The 19,980-nt window shown below is 39.7% G+C and overlaps 1 protein-coding gene across 1 annotated transcript in view; it reads right to left on the bottom strand.

Annotated features, from left to right (window-relative positions):
- The window catches only part of KIF6 (kinesin family member 6), a 375,439-nt gene that overhangs the window by 354,626 nt on the left and 833 nt on the right, over nucleotides 1–19,980 (bottom strand). The window contains exons 2-3 of the mRNA XM_055329543.1: nucleotides 16,873–16,982; nucleotides 11,427–11,501 (exon numbers count right to left, since the gene is read on the bottom strand). Coding sequence (XP_055185518.1) covers nucleotides 11,427–11,501; nucleotides 16,873–16,982 — 185 coding nt within the window. The remainder of the gene's footprint in view (nucleotides 1–11,426; nucleotides 11,502–16,872; nucleotides 16,983–19,980) is intronic.

The following is a 19,980-nucleotide window of genomic DNA, read 5'->3' on the forward strand; positions in this document are numbered from 1 at the left end:
CCTGGATTGGAATGAAAAATCTTTGTCTAGAAAGCTACTGGTGAGGAGCCAAAAATGGGTGAGAGTTAACACTTCCTGAGCCCACACTGTGTACTGGGGCGTGTGTTTTTCATGTCCAGTTTATCTGGTCCTCAGGGCAAACGAAGTAGCTATTAGGGAGCCATTTTCCCACAAACAGATAAAAAACTGAGACATGGATGGAGTGAGTAATCTGCTCAAAGCCACAGAGCTATCAAGTATTAAAGGTGGGAGGTGAACCATACTTTTATGGCTCCAAAGTCCATGGACTTGACATGTTACAGAGTCTCCCTCAATTATTTCTTTAGAGAAAGTGTTGAAATTCCTATAATCATAACTGATTAATTACCTTAGCCAAATAGTTTCTGATTTCTCTGTTACTTTTTAATTGTCCTGTAAATAATAACAATAGAGTATTAAACCCAGACAGGTGCCCTTCTGAACAAGGGGCCCCACACATGGGGCTCACACCCAGGAGGCCTGCCCCAGCATGAGGATGAGGTGCTTCCGCTCATTTTACAAAGACACAGCATGGAAATTATAAACCCACACCAAAATTTCAGAATCGTAAAGTTGTTCACAGTACAGCTCAGATCTCTGGAAAAGATAACATGCAAGATGAATACCATGGGTACCCTCTGTAAAGCTGTCTGCCTAGATCACACAATCTGCAGCTTTAGTTTTAGTTTAGTGTATTGGAGGCACGTAGAGGCCTTGTTAGAACAGACTGCTCTGATTTAGCAGGTCTGGGGGAGGCCAGAGAATCTGCATGCCTCCCAAGTTCCAGGGTGACCACTTTGAAAACCACCAGACTAGACAAAAAAAGCAGCTATCTATTGTGTTTAGATTCACTGAAAAGGCCTCTGTCCAAAAAAACAAAAAACCTCAGGGAGGAACCAAAAGTAAAGCTCCTTTTACAGGAAACAGAGCCCATCACTATGCATTCAGCAAGAAAGGGAAGCTACAGCCCCTAAGGATAATCCTCTCCATACTGATCCTCTCACTCAACAGTTACTCACTGAATATCCAATATATACCTGACGCTGTCCTAGGAGCTGAGGTTATAGCAGTGAACACAGATGAAAAGTTCGTGCTTTCATGAAGCTTACATCTGAGCAAGCAGAGGCAGGCAATAAACAAATTTAACAAGTAAACACTGAATAAAGTATGGTTGACACATGCCGTAAAGAAAAATAGAGCACGGTAAGGATAAGTGTGGGGTGGAGACTGTTACATAGGGTGGTCAAGGAAGGTCTCACTGAGAAGACACTGGAGCAGAGAACTGTAAGACAGGGAGGTATAAGCCAGGAGCAAGAGAGAGTTCCAGGCAGAGGGGATAGCAAGTGCAAGGCCCTGAGCTTGGAACACACTTGCTGCGTTTGAGGAACAGCAAATATAAAAAAGAATGTTCTTAATTACTTATGGACAAGGAACCTTTTCCTATTATCCTCAAGGATTAATGGGCAAAATGATAGTGAGTATGTGAACTTCAAAAAACTGGGAAGAAAATATGCAGATAATTTCTCTTCATCTCAGTACCACAATGTTTCAAGAATCCAGTCTCACATAAAATGTAATTACAAATCACATCGGTTGTTTTTTTTTTTTTTTCATTTCTACTCCTTTACTTACTTTACTCTTTTTTTTTTTTTTGGTATTTTTTTTTTTTTTATTGGAGTTCGATTTACCAACATATAGCATAATACCCAGTGCTCATCCCGTCAAGTGCCCCCCTCAGTGCCCATCACACTGGGTTTTGTTTTCCTTTTGGATTTTGTTTGAATCTGCTTTCCTGTCAGGGTGATTGCTGAGGAGAGAAGCCCAGATGTTTTCAGGCTACAATCAGCAGAAATGTGGGTGTCATATATCAGAAGTTAGCAGTGCTCCCGCCCCTCTCCACTCAAGACTCCCTGTTCCCATTCATGCAAATGACTTCTTACTGCAAGAGCCTCTGGCCCTCTGCCCACAGGCTTACCATGCCTAAGAGGTTGGGTTAGTCCATGTACAGGTGAGGCTAGAAGCACCCCGGAAGCAGCCCCTAACCAATAATGGACAGGTGTGGTTGAACACAGGAGCTTCTTTGCCTCTTGGGTAGAACAACTCTGAGGCATGCTCTCCAAGTCCTCCAAAGAGTGCTAGTGGGATTGAGTCCCAGCTGCCCAAAGTGGTAACCTACTCTTTTAATGTACCTCCTAGTGGCTTCCTTTCCTTCATGGTCTCACTTCCCCACTCCCTTGCTTGTGCTTCCTGGGCTCACCTCCCCAATACAGGACCTTCACAATCCTGGCCTCAAGGTCATTTTAGTAGGGGGCATGCTAGCCTAAAACAAGTATCTTCTAGCTAAGGAGTCACATCACTGAGAGAGAGAGCACCTCTGATCCCCTAGTCAGTCTCTTTTATTGTCTTTTAAATTTAAGCAATGCTATTTATTTTTACCACTGTCCCAGTGATTTTCACTTGTATCTGCTCTGTCAGAGAACTAGTGGTCTCTGCAGTCAAACTGCTTCATATAACTCTCAGCCCATTTTTAGAGGTATTTTATCAAGTCACAAACAGCTTTAATTTAGTTTTCACTGCGAAAATGATGGTAGCATGCAATTTCTTGAATGGCCGCTCCTAAGAAGAGACATCCAAATTTAGACTCTTTTGTTTATCTACAATAGTAAATTTCATTATTTTAAGTGTGCATCCTCAATATGATCTGTGTTTGTTAGGTGGACTGCTGTGCTCTCTCCAAGTTCACAAGGTGCGGGTGGCATGGCAATATGATCCTTATTAAGATTTTGGTGGAACCCCCTCAGGTCATCATCTTATATAATTCAGTGGGTTTCAAAAGCTGATAGGTGTTCCTGTTTTTAAGCACAAAACCGTGTTTTCAGTTGAAGATACAATTTAAAAAGTGCTATACTTATTTATATTTGAGAATAATAGCGAAATCATAAAAGGTAGAAATGTAATGTTATCAGGAAATACACTAGAGCAGGAAGTGGAGCCAAGCACAGGTACATGCTTATAAACAATCCATCTGGTGAAGTAAAAATGTAGCCAGAAGTTGAACAGATCTGTGGGAGCCAGTGGGTTTTTGCATAATTTGGTGATGACCAAAACTTTCTGCTTAAAAGTCAAATTTGAGAAAAATAAAGTGTTTACTGGCAGGCATGTTGTGATGAATGTCTAATGGAATTAGCTTTACTGAGTCCCATGGGGAGAAGTCCTAGTATAATAGTTTAGATTACCAAATTTGCTAAATAGAGGAACATCACAGAACAAATGACACTAAAGTTTTCAGGCCCGGAAATGTTAACATTTTATTTTGAAATACTTACAAATTTTCAGCAAGTTGCAAAGAGAGGACAGCGTGGCTCTGTATGTCCTTCACCGAGTTCCCCTCGATGGTTATTTCTTGCATAACTATAGTATGTTATCAAAAGTAGGAAGCTGACACCAGGACAATATGTATGTAAAGTTCTGTGTCATTTTATCACATGTGTAAGTGCAAGGAACCATCACTGCAATGAAGACACAGAGCTCTTCAAGCATCACCAGAGATCTACTGATGTTGACATATTACCATTTTGAATAATGTATGGAAACCTTTCTTCCTTCTACATCCCTTAACCCTCCTTTGTTTATAATGTAACTGTCATCAGACAATGCTTTATTTTTTGCTTCATCAAACACGGTTTTTTAGACTGAAGAGGAGAAATGAGTTTATTTTATGAATGCACATTTTTGCCCTTTGTGTTGTTCTCTCTTCCTTGCTAGTGTTCCAAGATTCATCCTATTTTCATTTCCCTTTTTTTCGAGAGCTTCTCTTATTGTTTCTTTTGGGGAAGGTATATCGGCAACTAATTGTCTTAGGTTTTCCTTTGTCTGAACATCTTTATTTCTCCCTTTATTCCCGACAGATAATTACACTGGTTATACCATTCTGGGCTGACAGTTCTTTTCTTTCATCATTTCACTTGAGAATATTCTACTTCCAACTAGATTTCATGATTTTTGATGAGAAATCCACAATAATTCAAATTATTCTTTTTTCCTATAGGTAAGGTACCATCTCTCACTCATGGCTTTCAGATTTTTTCATTGTCTTCAGTGTTCTAAAGTTTAACTATGATATGTCTTAGAGTGGATGTGAGCTTATCCTGTTTGGGGTTTGCTCAGTTTCTTAAAGCTCTAAATTTATGCCTTTTGCCAAACTTGAGGAGTTTTTAGACATTACTTCTCCGAATACTTTTCAACCCCTCTCTCTTTCTCCCTTCCTTGGGAGTTCTGATGGCATGAATGTTAGATAATTTGCAATAGTTCTTAGGGGTCCCTGAGGATCTGTTCACTTTTTTTCTAGCCTATTTTCTTTCTATTGTCCACATTGGGTTATTTCTATTGTTACCCTCTTCAAATTCATTGATTCCTTTCTCTGAGCTCTCCTTTTTGCTGTTGAGCCATCCATCAGATTTTTTATTTCACTTATTGTACTTCCCAGTTCTAAATTCCTATTTGGTTCTTCTTTATTTCTTCTATTTTTTTGCTGAGACTTTAAATCTTTTCATTTGTTTTAAGCATGTTCTAATTGTTCATGGAAGCATTTCTATGGTGGCTGCTTAAAATCCTTCTCAGATTATTCCAGACCTATGTCATCTATGTGCCAGCATCTGTTGATTATTTCATCTTATGTAAATTGATGTTTTTCGATTCTTGATATTTCATATTTGATGCATGATTTTCAATTGTATCTTGGATAGCAAAGGTATTATATCATGAGATTCTAGGTCATACTTCAATCTTGTTTTAGCATGCCTCCTCTGACACCATGCTAACAGGAAGAGGTATCACCTTACCACTGCCTAGTGACAGTGAAGATCCAGGTTCCCCATCTGTCTGTCTTAACACCTGTGGGGGAGCCTCATTCCTGTGGGTGAGGGTGAGATTTCCGGCTCCCTTCTAAGCATCATCTGACACCTTCCTGGATAGAAGAGTGAAGGGCACCTTACTGATGCTCACTGATCCCACAACGGGGTGAGGAAAGCCTTGTTACTGCTAGATGGTAGTGAACTCTATGATCCCATGTGACTTCTGATGACAACTTGGGGGAGGGGAGAAGGAGAAGTTGTTACCTTCAAGTGGTAACATGCGGGGATGAAAAGTCTTCCCACTCCTCTGATACCACCCTGGCAATGGTGGACTCAGTGCCTTGTGATAGCCAGGCCTTTGCTGTCAGGTTGGGGCTGGGGATTTTCCCATGGTATCTGGAGGGAGTAGGGCAACTAGTATAGAAAAGTTTCTACTCACTGTGTTGCCCCTTTCCCAGTCTTCTGACTGTAGAGAATAGACTTTTCTTACCACTTTTTCTGAGCCTACTATTATTGGTGTTTCTGGGTCTGTTCCAGTCTGGGATACATGAGGGGTAAAAAAAAAACACCAAAAATCCACGTCATTCCTCAGGTCCTGAGGTCCCCTGGCCAGTCTACTTTCTCCTCATCTTTCAGAATCTTCTTATGTTTCTTTTATATATAATTCCCAGAGTTTTTAGTTGTACTTAGTGAGAGGAGAAGTGTGTCTGCTTCACTTTGGTCTGAAGCCATAAACTACCGGGCATATTTTTAAAGTGGAAAAAGGATACATATGTCTAATTTTTTTCAACCCTTACACTGAACAAGGCATTGAAGTTTACAAAGTACATTTGAATACACTATTTCTTTTCATCCTCATAACAGTCTTGCTTGGTCTTGTTGGCATCTCCCTTTCTCTCAGGGGATAACTGATTCCCCTCGATGGGAAGTCCAACCCAGAGTCTCACAATAAGTCAATCACAGGGATGATGACTGAATCAGATTATTCCACTGCCACACAGTTGGAACCAGACAAGGGAGAAGCATGAGTACACAGAGGTGAAAAAATGGACAATGAGATTTGAGTTTATTTTTTTAAGTACTTTTTTGTGGCTTCTCTTCTACCCCATTCTGGTCTTCTTGTCTCTGCTTATGCAGCAGGACTGAACAAGCTACACAACCAGCAGCAGCAGCAGAGCCTGTATCCTAAAGGCACAGGTTAGAGCCCTGCGGGGGCTGGGCCCCAGCCCCCTGGGAGTATAGGACTGCGCCTCCTGTAAGACCTCCTCTACCAAGCCCTGGCCTCCCATCCAGCCAGAGCATGGTCCAAATATTCTAATACAGACTTCTCCCTGGGAGCTCCCAGTGGTAGGCTTGGGACCTTGCTTTTTCCCTTCATTGTCTTCTCAGCATAGACTGAAAGATCACACTTGGTTGTTCAATCCCGATAAAATCAAAAGTTAAAAAGAACTGGTTCACAGAGTGACTAATAGCATCATCACCTGGTTGGCCTTGTTGTACTGCAGATGCTTTAGCTGTCCAGTGGCAGCTGGGGGACTTCTGTCTTTGGCACAACCAATCCTCCTGATGGTGTGCACTCTATTCATTTTGGTCAAACCATGTTCCTCTAAAGCACTAAATTTCTAAATTTTTCCAAAAGCACTCACTGCACATAAATTTCTCATATCCCAAGCTTTTAGGTAAAACATAAGATTAGATGAAAAGCTGAGATTCTGCAGATTTACAAGTGCATGTGATAGAATCTCAGAAAAGTCTAGAGTTTAACATTCTCTCCTTAAATGCTTAAGTAAAATTTGCACTCTAGGATAATGTACCATGTTTGGCTTGTGGCTTCAGGCATCGCTTTGATAGACCACTACATTCTCTCAAGATATATGCACTCCAGCTTGAGAAGCAGAACCCTGGGTGAAACGTCACATAAAACCACAAATTCCTTATACCTGAAATGAATATAACATTGCATGACAACTACACTTCAAAAGTACATTTTTTAAAAATCTACAGGCTCTTTCATATGATGCAATCCATGTACTATACACATTTGTGTACCTACTAAATATTATCTTTACAAAAAACTAGTCCAACATCAATGAGCAAAACTCATATGGCAAAAGGCTCTTTTTGCATGTTACTAAACAACATAGGATATATTTCAGACAAAGTTCAAAAAGGGTGGAATGATGAGGTACTTCCTGGCGGAGATGTACCGAATAATAAACAACTAACCACAAAGATTCTTTTACTTAATCTCCAATGACACAAATGTAAAGCTTTACAAATTCTCACCACTGGTCATGCAGCTCTGTAGTCATGCAGTCTCATCCCTCTTTGACTTAGGTAGGAAAAAATGAGTCTGAATTAGGAAGACTCCTGAATTATACCATTTTGGAAAGAAATAGAACTAATTTTATTTTGGTTTAATTGTATGCAGTAGCCAGAATTAAGCTACAATGTGTCAACCAACAGAACAGGTTTAAAAGGGCCTGGTGTGGAGTGACCAAATTTAACCCTGGGCATGTACTCCTGAAGATTAATCTTCATAGGGAACACCAGGCATTTCTTAAAATCACCAAATATCTGAGGAAAATATGTACCAGGAAAGCAACAGTAGAGCATAAACATTTTTAAAAAAAGACATACAGGAAAAAAGCCAATTCAAAAGAAGATAATAATTGTCATTCAGAGTGAAAAGGGAGGACATCACATCAATAGACAAGAATAAACTTTCCCCCCATCTCCTAGGAGTGAAAAGTAAAATTGCTAAAATTAAAAATTTAAGAGGCAGGTGGTAGAGAATGCATACAACTGAAAAGTAAATTACCAATGATGGGAGACTGAGCTAACAAATTCTTTCAGAACTCAGAACCAAAGACAAAGAGATGGAAACTAGGAATGGACAGTTATAATATTTGAAGGTGAGAAGTGGTAGTTTTAGAACTACAAGTTCCAAAAAGAGAAAATAAACAGCTGGAGGGTAGAAAATGATTTTATTAATTATTAAAGATATTATCAATATGATGACCTGACCCTTGAGCTTGAATATGAGTTTTCAGACTGAAGTGGCTGAATGAGGCAAGAATACATGAATATATTAAAAAACAGTCATATCTATACTACACTATCAATAAGTTCACTGCTATGAAACAAAGAACAAAATAAAAAAAATCCTAAAAGCTTCCAGAAAGGGGGGGGGGGAGGCATTTCCTTAGAAGAAATAAGAACCAGATCAACACTGACATCTTTTCAGCAACACTGCAAGCAAAGAGGCAATGGAGGAGTATTTTCACAGTTATGAGAGAAAGGAAATGTTTAAGCTAGAATTATTCTATATCCAGTCAAATTCCATATAACTGTGAAGGGAGATAAAAAGCTTCCAGAAATTCCAGTCTTGAACTTTCTAAAAAAGTATCAAAGGACGATGACCAGAAAAGACAGAAGGAATCCAAGAAGTGGACATAAGGGGCATGTGGGTGGCTGAGCGGTTGAGCGTCTGCCTTTGGTTCAGGTCATGATCCCAAGGTCCTGGGATCAAGTCCCATATCGGGCTCCCCACAGGGAGCCTGCTTCTCCCTCTGCCTCTGCCTCTGCCTCTCTTTCTGTGTCTTTCATGAATAAATAAATAAAATCTTAAAAAAAAGAAGTGGACATGAGTATACGAAACAGTAATGAACGAAGTAATAAATATTAACTCAGAGATAAATTTAAATAAATGCTATTAATAAAAATGGTTAACAACAATCCAGAACGCAGTTATCGGTTGGTCTCAATACTGCAAATGACCTGGAGTAGGAAAGGCAAAGTAAAAGTGAGCAAAGTGAGAGGCAGATGGAAAAACTTTAGATATCCAGAAAAAATACAAATGAGTTTAAATATCTGAACTTAAACTATACTGCTGTTGTTGAAGTACAACATACACTATAAGGGAACAAATGGAAAGCAGCACCAGCAACAAGTATAGTCAAACCAACAAACAGCAAAAAAAGGAAAAATACAAAAAGTATGGTAAATGGAAAAAGTAACTTAAGATAGAAAGAATAGCTCCAAACCTCATTAGCATGATCCTAATAAATATAAACAGGTCAGAGTAATCAATTAAAGAGTAGGGACTCTGAGTGGCTGAAAAGGGAAAAGTCAGCTATGTTTTGTTTAGACCATACTTAAAATGTCACAGGGCAGTTGAATTAAGAGATGGAGAAAGATAAACCAGATAAAGGCTAACAGAAAAAAAATTAGCAAAAATAGTTTCATGAAAAATAGGGTGTAAGGAAAAAAAAGTATTAAGGACAAAGAGGGGCACCTGGGTGGCTCAGTCAGTTAAGCATTAAGCATCCAAAATGATTTCAGCTCAGGTGTGTCGAGAGGATGAGCCCCGCTCTCCATGAGGGAGAGATTTTCTCTCTCCCTCTCCCTCTGCCCCTCCCCATGCTACCACCATGTTCCTTACTCTCCTGCTCTCTATCCCTCTCTCCCTCTCTTAGGAAAAAAAAAATAGGACAAAGAGGAATGTTTCCTACTGGCAAAAGATAGGATTCACTAAGACTCAATAGCCTGTATAAAAATGCCTGTCGTTCTTGAAATCTTGTCATCATTAGTTTGGGTGTCATTGTCAAGCCAGTGAACAAAACAAATCCCAGTCTTTGTGGAGCTTTTGTTCTAGCAGAAGACAGGCCGAAACACTAATAAACAACCAAACTATACAGTGTGTCAGACGGTGATAAGTGCTAAAAAGCTAAAATAAAACAGGGAAAGGTGAAAGAGAGTGCAATTTCAAATGCAGTTAATTAAGGAAGGCCTTACGGAGAAGGTAACATATGTGCAAGACTCCAAGGCTGAGGGGACAGCCCTGCAGATTTCTGAAGGAAAACAATTTCAGGCTGAGGACCCAGCAAGAGCTGGAGGGGTAAGTGGGCTCAAGATGGAAGAGCTTGTTAGTAATGGGAAGAAAAAACCAGATACCCATGAAACAGAAACTAAGGCTCTCTCCCTGAATGATTTTAGTAAGTTTCAAAATAAAACACACGATGCTAGCTATCTGAAAAATGACATAACCCAAAAGATTACTAAAAGGAAGAGAATTTTAGAGTTGTGTGACATGCAGTCAAGGAGACTGAATTTAATCTGTAGAAGTTACTGGATTGGGACTATAACTAAAACTTTAAGTCAAAGCCTACTGGACTGCATTTCACCCACCGTGCAGGAAGACTGTATTAAAAGAGAAAGGCTTAGTTTGAGTAGGATTCATAAAACTGAGGAGCTTAAAAGACAAAATGTGGCAGTGAGTTTCCAGCAATGTCTGTGGCAAAGGGTATACTGATCAGTGGAACTGAAAAATGGGTTTAACAAGTACAGATCTTCCACCACTTATGATAGGGTTCTGTCCAAGAAACCCACAATAAGGTAAAAATGCATGTCATGAACCTAATTTACCAAACATCACAGCTTAGCCTAGCCTAGCTTCAGTGTGCTCTGAACCTCATGTTGGCCTACAGGTGGGTAAAGTCATCCACCACAAAGCCTGTTTTATAATAAAGTGTTGATTTCTTCATGTAATTTATTGAATACTGTACTGAAGGCAAAAAAGGGAATGACATACGGAGACAGAATGATTGTAAGTGCATCAGTTGTTGACCCTTGTGATCACATGGCGGACTGGGAGCGATGCTCACTGCCTCTGCTCGGCATCACAAGAGAGTACTGTACAGCATATCTCTAGTTCAGGAAAAGATCAAAATTCATAATTTGAAATAGGATTTCTACTGAATGCCTATCACTTTCACACCATCCTGAAGTTGGAAAATCCTAAATTGAACTATTGTACGTTGGAGACTGAACGTTTTTCATTTTAATCCAACTGATATCACAATGGGAAAGCAACCTTAAGTAGTGATAATTTCTCATAAAGATTTCCTACAAAAAGGGGGTGTGCTTATCAAAGAGGCTTGAGCGTCTGGTTCCAAAGACACTTTGCCAATATACGCTAATAAAATGGCATTCTGATTTATTCGGTACTCTCATTGATGTTTGGTTCTAATAGTCACTAGCCTGGAACTATCTGAATATGTAGAAACACAAACGGCCTAGAAGCTAAGGGCCAAGCTTTGAAAAGTGGTTATCACACAGAGGTAGAGCTCGGTCAACCATTAGTAGCCCTCCTAGGTGTTACCAGGTACCTCATCCTTCATCACTCTGACCATATGTTGGAAATTCTGTATTGAGGAAAGAGTTCTGGACTTAGTGCTGTGATGTACCAGACCCAGGACTCTACTATCACTAGCCATGCAATCCTGAGCAGTGTGCTAAATCTCTCTGATCCGCAGAGAGTTACAGAGCCTTTAAAATGGGAGTAATGTGGCTAGTCTGTCTCTCTCACTGGTTTGTTTTAAGGTTCAGAATCTAAATCTAAAACAAACAGCTATATGAATAGAAGGTATTAATACACGCCCTGCAGCAATGAGTCTATAACTGATATGCCGAAACACATGACCACAATTATCTGAAAATGGAAGACAAAGTGAAAAACCACGAACCCACCAAACAGAATATAGGCAATCCTACCTCTCGGCAACTGGTTTGGCAATGTTTTCAAAAATGGTCTCTTGGCTTGCACCCTGATCAAAAATCTTTTGAAATCTGCAAATATTAAAGTGGTAATTATTTAAAGACTGAGCTGTAAACACAATTGGATTAATATTTTTTCCCCAAAAGCTTTGTAAATTACCCCATATTTACATCACTGGGCTTACCTAAGCTGACACAATGTTTGCCCTGTAGTCCCCACCACACTGCACCGTTGTACCCCTGTATACAAAGGGTGGGTAAACAGTATTGCTTTTGACAAGATCTGCACAATAAATCCCTCTGAAAAACTGTCGCAGCTTTGAACCAAATAATAAACTGTGTGTTCTTTAGCCCTCAAGAGGGACAGTGTCTGCAACTGGCATCAAACTCGAATCCAGATAAGTGTGTGAAATTGAAACCCAAGAACAGGATGTAAACAAGCCAGAGAACTTCTGATGTCTGACCTGTCAGGACAGAATGCAGCTGTGAAATGTACGATTTATCAAATTTGGCTTTCAAATTGCAAACTGAAATCAATTTTCCATCAATAGGTGCTACGTCCTGCTGTCGGCCACTTACCTCTCGGGATAGTTTTGCCCCATTTGGTTAATCATGAATCAAAAGTCAAACAGTAAGTCAAAACGGGCCTATACTGCAGAGAGGCATCTTTATCAGACTGGCAAGGCCAGGGCCATGGGGGAGGGACTAGATGGTGTCGATGCTGCTCCTCTCACAGTGGCACCATAACTGAGCTTAGTATGCGATCACGGGCACAGTGGGAAACTGGCGGTAACTCTCATGGTGTGGCAAGTCGCCTACCTACTGGAATGCCCCTCATTAAAAGATCATGAAAAAAGTAAGAGAGAGAGACACACAGGGAGAAAGAGGAGGAGATGGCCAAAGGGAAGAGGTAGAGGGAGAGGGAGAGAGGAGGGGGGGGGGCATAAGCATATAGGGCAAAATGGCAAAACAGGGCAAAATGGCAAAATGATGGGTGAATCTCCCACCAAGGGCAGAGGAGAGGCTACTGTGTTATTCTTTCAACTCTTCTGCATATTTAAGATTTTTCAAGATGAAAATTAGGGGCGGTGTGGCTTTAAAGCAAAACCTTTAAAACAAACATTTTGAGGGCATCCCAAGCAACTTTGGCTCAGGAACTTCTGGTCTCCGTCTCCCTTGTGACTCAAAAGTGAGTCGGGCGCACATTCAATTAAAGGAGTGACTACATGAAATGTGGGGCTGTTTTCACCACCAAGGAGTTCAGAAGGATGTCTGGGGCTGGGTGGGAAATACAAAATGGAATGAAATTCATGGTCTTTAATCAATATTAACTGATTAATATTAAACTGTAAGCCTTATCAACCTCCCTTTTGAGGAAGCAAATAATGAAATTACACAAAGAGACTGTCAGACACTCTGGCTACCATGTTTTTAGCAGGCAAGATTATATCTTAGACAGCAGTATTTACCAATTTGCCTAGAACACTCCTTGTAATGCTTTAGGTGCATCACAGCTTCAGATATGAACGCTGACATAACAGGGTACATGGCCACTCAAGTGCCCATGGGAGTACTACCTGAGTGCAGCAGTGCTTCTGAGGATGACGGTGATAATGTCGATTTGCTGGTGATGTCTGAGTGAACCCATCAGCCATTCCCAACTCCCACTTCCCTACATAATAGGAATTATGTCTATCACCATGGAAACCGAAGAGATGGCAGGAGTTTCAATGAATCATACAATGGTCACTAAAGACCAAATATCATCATCCCAAAATATTTTGTTTTATATAATGTAGTTACACAGAAATTTGAAAAGTCATTATGATCAGCTAGCTTTTGAAAACCATGCAAGAATGAAACAGAATCATAGAGTTCAAAGAATTCAGTCAAATCTTTTCCAGAGAAGGGGGTTGAGGCCCAGGGAGATAAAGCAATTTACTCCTGGCCCTGGAGCTAATCAGTAATGTACCCTGAGACATAACTTCAGTGTCCTGATTCTGAGAAGGTGCTTTCATTTATTAGGAAGTTGTGTAGGCTTTTTCTAAACTTCATTTTGAACTTGGCATACGCTGACCTCTTCCCACCCCAAACTTGTTCCTCCTGGTCCTCTTCATCCTACTACACGACAACTCCATCCTTCCAAACGTTCAGCCCAAAGCCCTTAGGGCATCCTGACTCCTCTCTCTTTTTTTTCTCTCTCTCTCTCCCTTTCTTTCTCTCTCTCATTCTCTCATTCTCCCCCTGCTCTCCCTCCCTCTGTTACACTCTATATCTCACCCATCTGATAACTGTCAGCTCTGACCTTCACAATACATCTAGAATGCAACTATTTCTCAGCATTTCCACTTGCTACTACTCTGGCCCAAGCTACCAGTTTCTTGCTTGGTCTCCCTTAAAACAGGCTGCTCTTACAGTCTATTTTCTACATGCCAGGACAAATGATCCCGCTAAGACATAAGTGAAACTATTTCATTCTTCTGTTCAAAACCCTCCATTACCTTCCCATTAACACTTTGGGAAGAGAAAGTTTACAAGGACTTTTCCCCAAAAGAATCCTTATGATGACTTATAAGGCTCTCTACGATCTAGACACTCTGCTGTCTAGACCTTCTTCTCCTCCAGCCCCACAGACCCTTTACTCTTCCTCAGACATGCCAGCACTCTACCATCTCAGGGACTTGCTCTAGGAATTTCGTTGGCCTAGAATCCCAATCCCTCAGGTATCTGAATGTCTGACTTCCTCACCTCCTGTAAGCCTTTGCTCAAACATCACCTTCTTGTGACACCTTCCCTGACTGCCCTATGAAACACTGCAACCATCCCTCTACTTGCCCCTCTTCCTTATTGTCCTGCCTTATTTTTCTCTGTGGCATTTAACACTTTTTGATATATGTTGTAGTAAAGGATCTGTCTATCTACCTCCTCCCACTAAAATGTAAGCATCATAAGAGCCAGACCTTTGTTGCATTCCCTGCTATATTCCTAGCCATTAAAACAGCACACAGTGGATGGTCAATAAATATTAATTGATTGAATGGATGAATTTTCTTGGGAGAAAACACTCTTAAAGTATTGAAATATTTATCTCTGAACATAGGTATAAGTGAAATACTTTATTCATTTCTTTATTTAAAATGCTAAAGCAGGGACACCTGGTTGGCTCAGCAGTTGAGCACCTGCCTTGGGCTCAGGTCATGATCCTGGGTCTGGAAACTGAGTCCTGCATAGGGCTCCCTGTAGGGAGACTGCTTCCCCCTCTGCTATGTCTCTGTCTCTCTCTCTGTGTTTCTCATGAATAAATAAATAAAATCTAAAAGAAATGTAAATAAATAAAATAAAATGCCAAAGTCAATATTCTTAATCCAGAGATTTAGAAAGAATGAGTAAGAGATTTAAAAATAAGCAAATAACACATTTTCAATGAACATGTTTAAATGCACTGTTTGTGTCTGTATTATATAGAGAATACTTTGGAAAAGGCCAATAGATAGACATGTGGCCAATTGTTTCCTAACAATCACATAGAATCATGCTGAATAAAACGTTTCAGCAAATTGTGGCTTTATAGAGACTGGCCTCACCCAGATGTCATGAAGTCATAGCTACTGAAGTATGTAGCATGCTTACATCAGTGGAAGAATGCCTGCTTCAGAAAGATTAAATCATGCATTATTGAGGCTACTCCTTAAAGATCAAAATGAAAGGCAATGGGGAGCCAAAAAGATAGGGTTAAGGACCACCTCACCATGCAACCATGTGCTAGCAATCCCACAGTGCTTACAGTAAAAGGAGACCAAGAAGATGGGGTGGAAGTGGGAGGACATACATAAATGAGACACAAAAGAAAACTGTCAAGACCAAAGAGAATTTTTATAAGACATAAATAAATAAATGTATGTATATATGTATGTATGTAAATAAGAAATCTCGAGAGAACCATAAAAAATATCTGAGTTGGTTTTATGCAAAGGCCAAGGGCAGAAACAGTATGAAAGCAGAGCCCAAGCAAAACAGCCTAAAGGGAAATGCAAGACAGCAATTAGGATTCCTGCCACTGGCCCCAGAAATCCACTACCTAAATTTAGGCAGAGATCAAATACAGCTTTAACTTGGGCTCAGAGTTCTTCGAAAGTCAAAAGTGGGGATCCCTGGGTGGCGCAGCGGTTTGGCGCCTGCCTTTGGCCCAGGGCACGATTCTGGAGACCCGGGATCGAGTCCCACGTCGGGCTCCCGGTGCATGGAGCCTGCTTCTCCCTCTGCCCCCCCCCCTCTCTCTCTGTATGACTATCGTAAATAAATAAATAAATAAATAAATAAATAAATAAATAAATAAATAAATAGAAAGTCAAAAGTGGGGATGGAAGAAATAGCGCAGTCTGAAACTAGAGAATAAAGGCAGCATAAAGGAGCCCAAATCCCCCATTTCAAGGCCTGGCTACTAGAAGAGAATTTAGACCAAAGGCACTGATGACAATCCAGGGGTGGCTGTTAGGTACACTTCACCCAATCCCTAAGAGAAATATAATGCAATCCATACATGTGAGTGTACATGTAATTCAAAATTTTCCAGTAGCCACTTTTTTAAACATAGAAACAGGTGAAATTAATTTTCATAATCTATTTTTAATCCAATATAACCCCAAACTTTACCATTTTTTTTTTTTTTTTAACGATAGTCATACAGAGAGAGAGAGAGAGAGAGGCAGAGACACAGGCAGAGGGAGAAGCAGGCTCCATGCACCGGGAACCTGACGTGGGATTCGATCCCGGGTCTCCAGGATCGCGCCCTGGGCCAAAGGCAGGCGCCAAACTGCTGCGCCACCCAGGGATCCCCAAACTTTACCATTTTAATATGTAATCAGTATGAAAAAATTCTTGAGATGCTTAACATTTTTCCCCCCACACCAAGTCTTCAAAAATCCTTGATATATTTTACCCTTAGAACACATCCCAGTTCAGGCTGGCTACATTTTAAGTGCTTAAGAGCTACCAGTGGCTAGCGGCCACTTCCTTAGACAGTAGAGATAGGGAGTGTGCTATGAGATCCATAATATCATTTATGTTATAAAGAAGGCTGTTCTATGAAGCATACAGGTTATATCTTAGGTTTTTTAACTTTAATAGAGTTTAGTCATACACCGAGCTTCCAATAAGTGCTAAACCAGAGTGGGCCAAGCAGGAAAAGGACAACACTAGATAAACAGATGTAACAAAGAAAGGCTGGGATCTTGGGACAGCATCTTGGATACAGAAACACACCGTCTTTTCAACTCTGGGCCCAGCAATGAAAAGACAACTGAAATCTACCTACTAGATGAAACAGAGAATTGCACTACATTCTCCCTCAAGAAATGGCACCAATGTTTTCACAGTGGATATTAATACAGTACCAGAGTTAGTTCAATAGTGAAACAGAAACAAAGGCAAAAGATAAACTTACTTAAATTTGTAGCTTTCTCGCTTATTATTCACAAATCCATCTGCCAGATCGCGAGGTAAGATAATTTCCAGGTTAGGTGTTAATTTTTCATCTTCATCTATGGAATAAATCTGCAAATATGAAGACAACAAATGAATATAGCACGGTAAAATTATGGCTTGAAATTTGACCATGTTATTATGATAGGCATTGTAATTGTATAAAAAATTGCACTTTCTAGATAAGCCATAATATAGTATAATTTGGATAATTTTCCTCTTTGAACTGTGCACAGACTCTAACAAGTATATGAGACAGAAAAAGGAGTAAAACCTAAATCAATGCTCTACCAAAAGCTCAGATCTCTTTGAATGATCTAGTATTCAAATTTGAGCATTTGAGTGTCTCTATTGTTGAGAAACTAATAGTTCTGAGAGCAGGACATTAATCTACGCGCTGCTTTGGAATTATGTGCCAGAAATTAATATCTTCCTACAACCAATAAGCATTTCTGAGCATTTACAAAGTGGCCAAAGCAGATCAAAGGACTAGATCTGAGATTTCTCAGACAGCTCACAAGAATGCTCTAATTCAAGTTATATTCAAAGCAGCTCAAGTTTCCGTGAGACATATTCAGGCATTTGATAAAAGACATGTGGTTTCAAAAGACATATGTAATTCATGTCTTTGATGTCATCTTCAAGGTTCTCCTCCCAGCTCAGCCACTAATTAGCAAGGGACCTGGGAGAAATCACTTAACCTCTCTAAACTGATATGGAAATAAAGGGTCTTAACCAACCCCTTTACAACTGCAGGTTGTCTGATTCTCTTCATGATTACCTACTCCTTTATTTACTGGTCAGGAAAATCAAGACTCAAGCCTATGGGCAGATCATGTGGAATAAAGAATAGCATAAGACATGGTACCCAAAGACTTGTGTCCAACACTGAGCTCAATTTACCAGCTGTGTGACCAGCCACCATGTTCTGAATCTCAGTTCCTTTATACATAAAATGAGGAAAATATAATTGCCTCCCTTACAAGATTGCTGTGGGGATAAATGATGTCATGGAAATGGAAGCATTTTGTAATGCACCATAAAAAATGTTAGTCATTAGATGTAGAGTTTTTTTTTTTTTTTTAAGACTTGTTGTCTTTCACCAGGAAATAAAAAGTCTTTCTAACAGGCAATACTTCCTATTTAAGACTCATTTAGATCCTTGATTATGGGGGGGAAAGTCATATTCTTAAACAAATAAAAACTTACCTAAATTTCCCAAAAATAATTTTCCTAAGCAGATTTCCTATTAAAACCTCTCACTTAAATCGTGAAGAAATCATGCAAAAAATGGTCTTGTAAAATAAAATTATTTGTAGAAAGTAATGGCATCAAGTCTGAGACTTTCTGTGGCTAGATTTTCCCAAGAGACATTTAAAAAATTATATCCTGTAGGGCACTACACTAAAAAAATAAAAAATAAATAAGTTAATGGCTAGACAGGTGAGGGAAAGGGGTGTATAAGACATGAAACATATAAGAGTGAGGCACTCCTTTAAATTTGAGTTACACGTTTTCAAAAGTTCTGTAACACTCAGTGCTCAGAAGACAGAAAGGGCCATCTACTATTATGGTAGGAACAGTGACCCTCTACCTCTCTGATTATGCCATTCTATGAGGCATTAAGAAAGGTCCCTCTCAACCAGAAAATGTGTTTAGTCTAATTGATGGACTCTTTACCTCTAGTCATAACAATACTTATTTGAGACAGTGCTTTTTTTTTTTTTAGACCTGGAAGGCAATTACAAGAAATGCAACGATGAATGTGAACATCATGTTTTGGAAATGTACTAATAAGCAGTATACAAGTGAAAAACCTCAAATTATCAGAGGTTTGTCTTATCCATCTTCTAAGTTACCACTCTATCAATTACTATAACTTACTTTATAGTGCCTTAAGGAATAAGACTAATGAAGCAATGGAACCACAAAATGAAGAAGAAAGAAAGAAAAATATCTTTGAGTCACTCCTGGTTGAATGTTACAGGGAAAGAAACAACCAACCATACATCTCCCAGGAGCAAAAAGATAGGGTGCTAAAAGTGGGACTTCTAAGGGAGAGCAGGGATATACTAACTCAAAATGTGTTCATCTGTATTCTCTCATTTTTGTGTATGTGGTATAATGTTGCATCTTGGTAAGAATCTGCCATTATAAAAATATAGTAGGACACCTAAAAATACTCCCTGGAGTATCAAACAAACCACTCTACAGAATCCTACCTAAGAAATGCAAAAGAAGGTACAGTAACCAAGTACTGCACTTTAAGAAAAGAGAAAGTTCAAAATTACATCCAATATTCTCCATCAGCCCCCTACCTCTGCCACCCCCTCACCCAACCAATCCTCTAACATTACCAAATCCAAGCACCTGCTTCCCACTGCTGAGTCTATGTAGACAAGCTCAATATTTTTGGCTAAGAATCTGGAAGAGGTACGGAGGGACTTTACATATAAAACACTGGGTATATATGATGCCCTTTTAAAAATCTTCTTGTAAGTGAATACAAGAGGAGAAAAAAATGGGAAGATATCCATGGTTCCTTCCTACACTAATTTATTCCTTAAAAAAAAGAAAATCAGTATTTTCTTCTCACGCATCTTCTCCTAAAGTAGTTTATGAGTAAAAAGGCTTTTTATGGTGATGATGACAAAGACTCCATATTCTTGTTTCAAATACATAAATTACAAGAGGCAAATGCTACATTATGATATACGATGATGTTACATACATATGCACTGTAGATATGGAACAGATATAAAATATCATTAATAATATACCCATTGCAGGCACTGGTGAGTAAGGCCGAGATTGATTGCTCTTACCTAAGTTCTCACTTTGGGAAGCAAAAAAAGTTTTGTCCGAAGAGCCAAGAACTTTGTAATAAAAAGCCCTTCACTAAAATCAGGGTTCTGCTACTCACTGGGTGGATGACTTGGCCACATTATCCAACCTGAGACTCTGTTTCCTCACCTACAAATATATGGGGAAAACGTCATCCACCTTGCAGCATTCTCCTGAGTATTGGAGATAATGCAGACAAAACACTAAGGGGTACGAACGACCATGC

Source organism: Nyctereutes procyonoides, unplaced genomic scaffold, assembly GCF_905146905.1.
Source record: "Nyctereutes procyonoides isolate TBG_1078 unplaced genomic scaffold, NYPRO_anot_genome, whole genome shotgun sequence".
NCBI classification, from domain to species: Eukaryota; Metazoa; Chordata; class Mammalia; order Carnivora; family Canidae; genus Nyctereutes; species Nyctereutes procyonoides.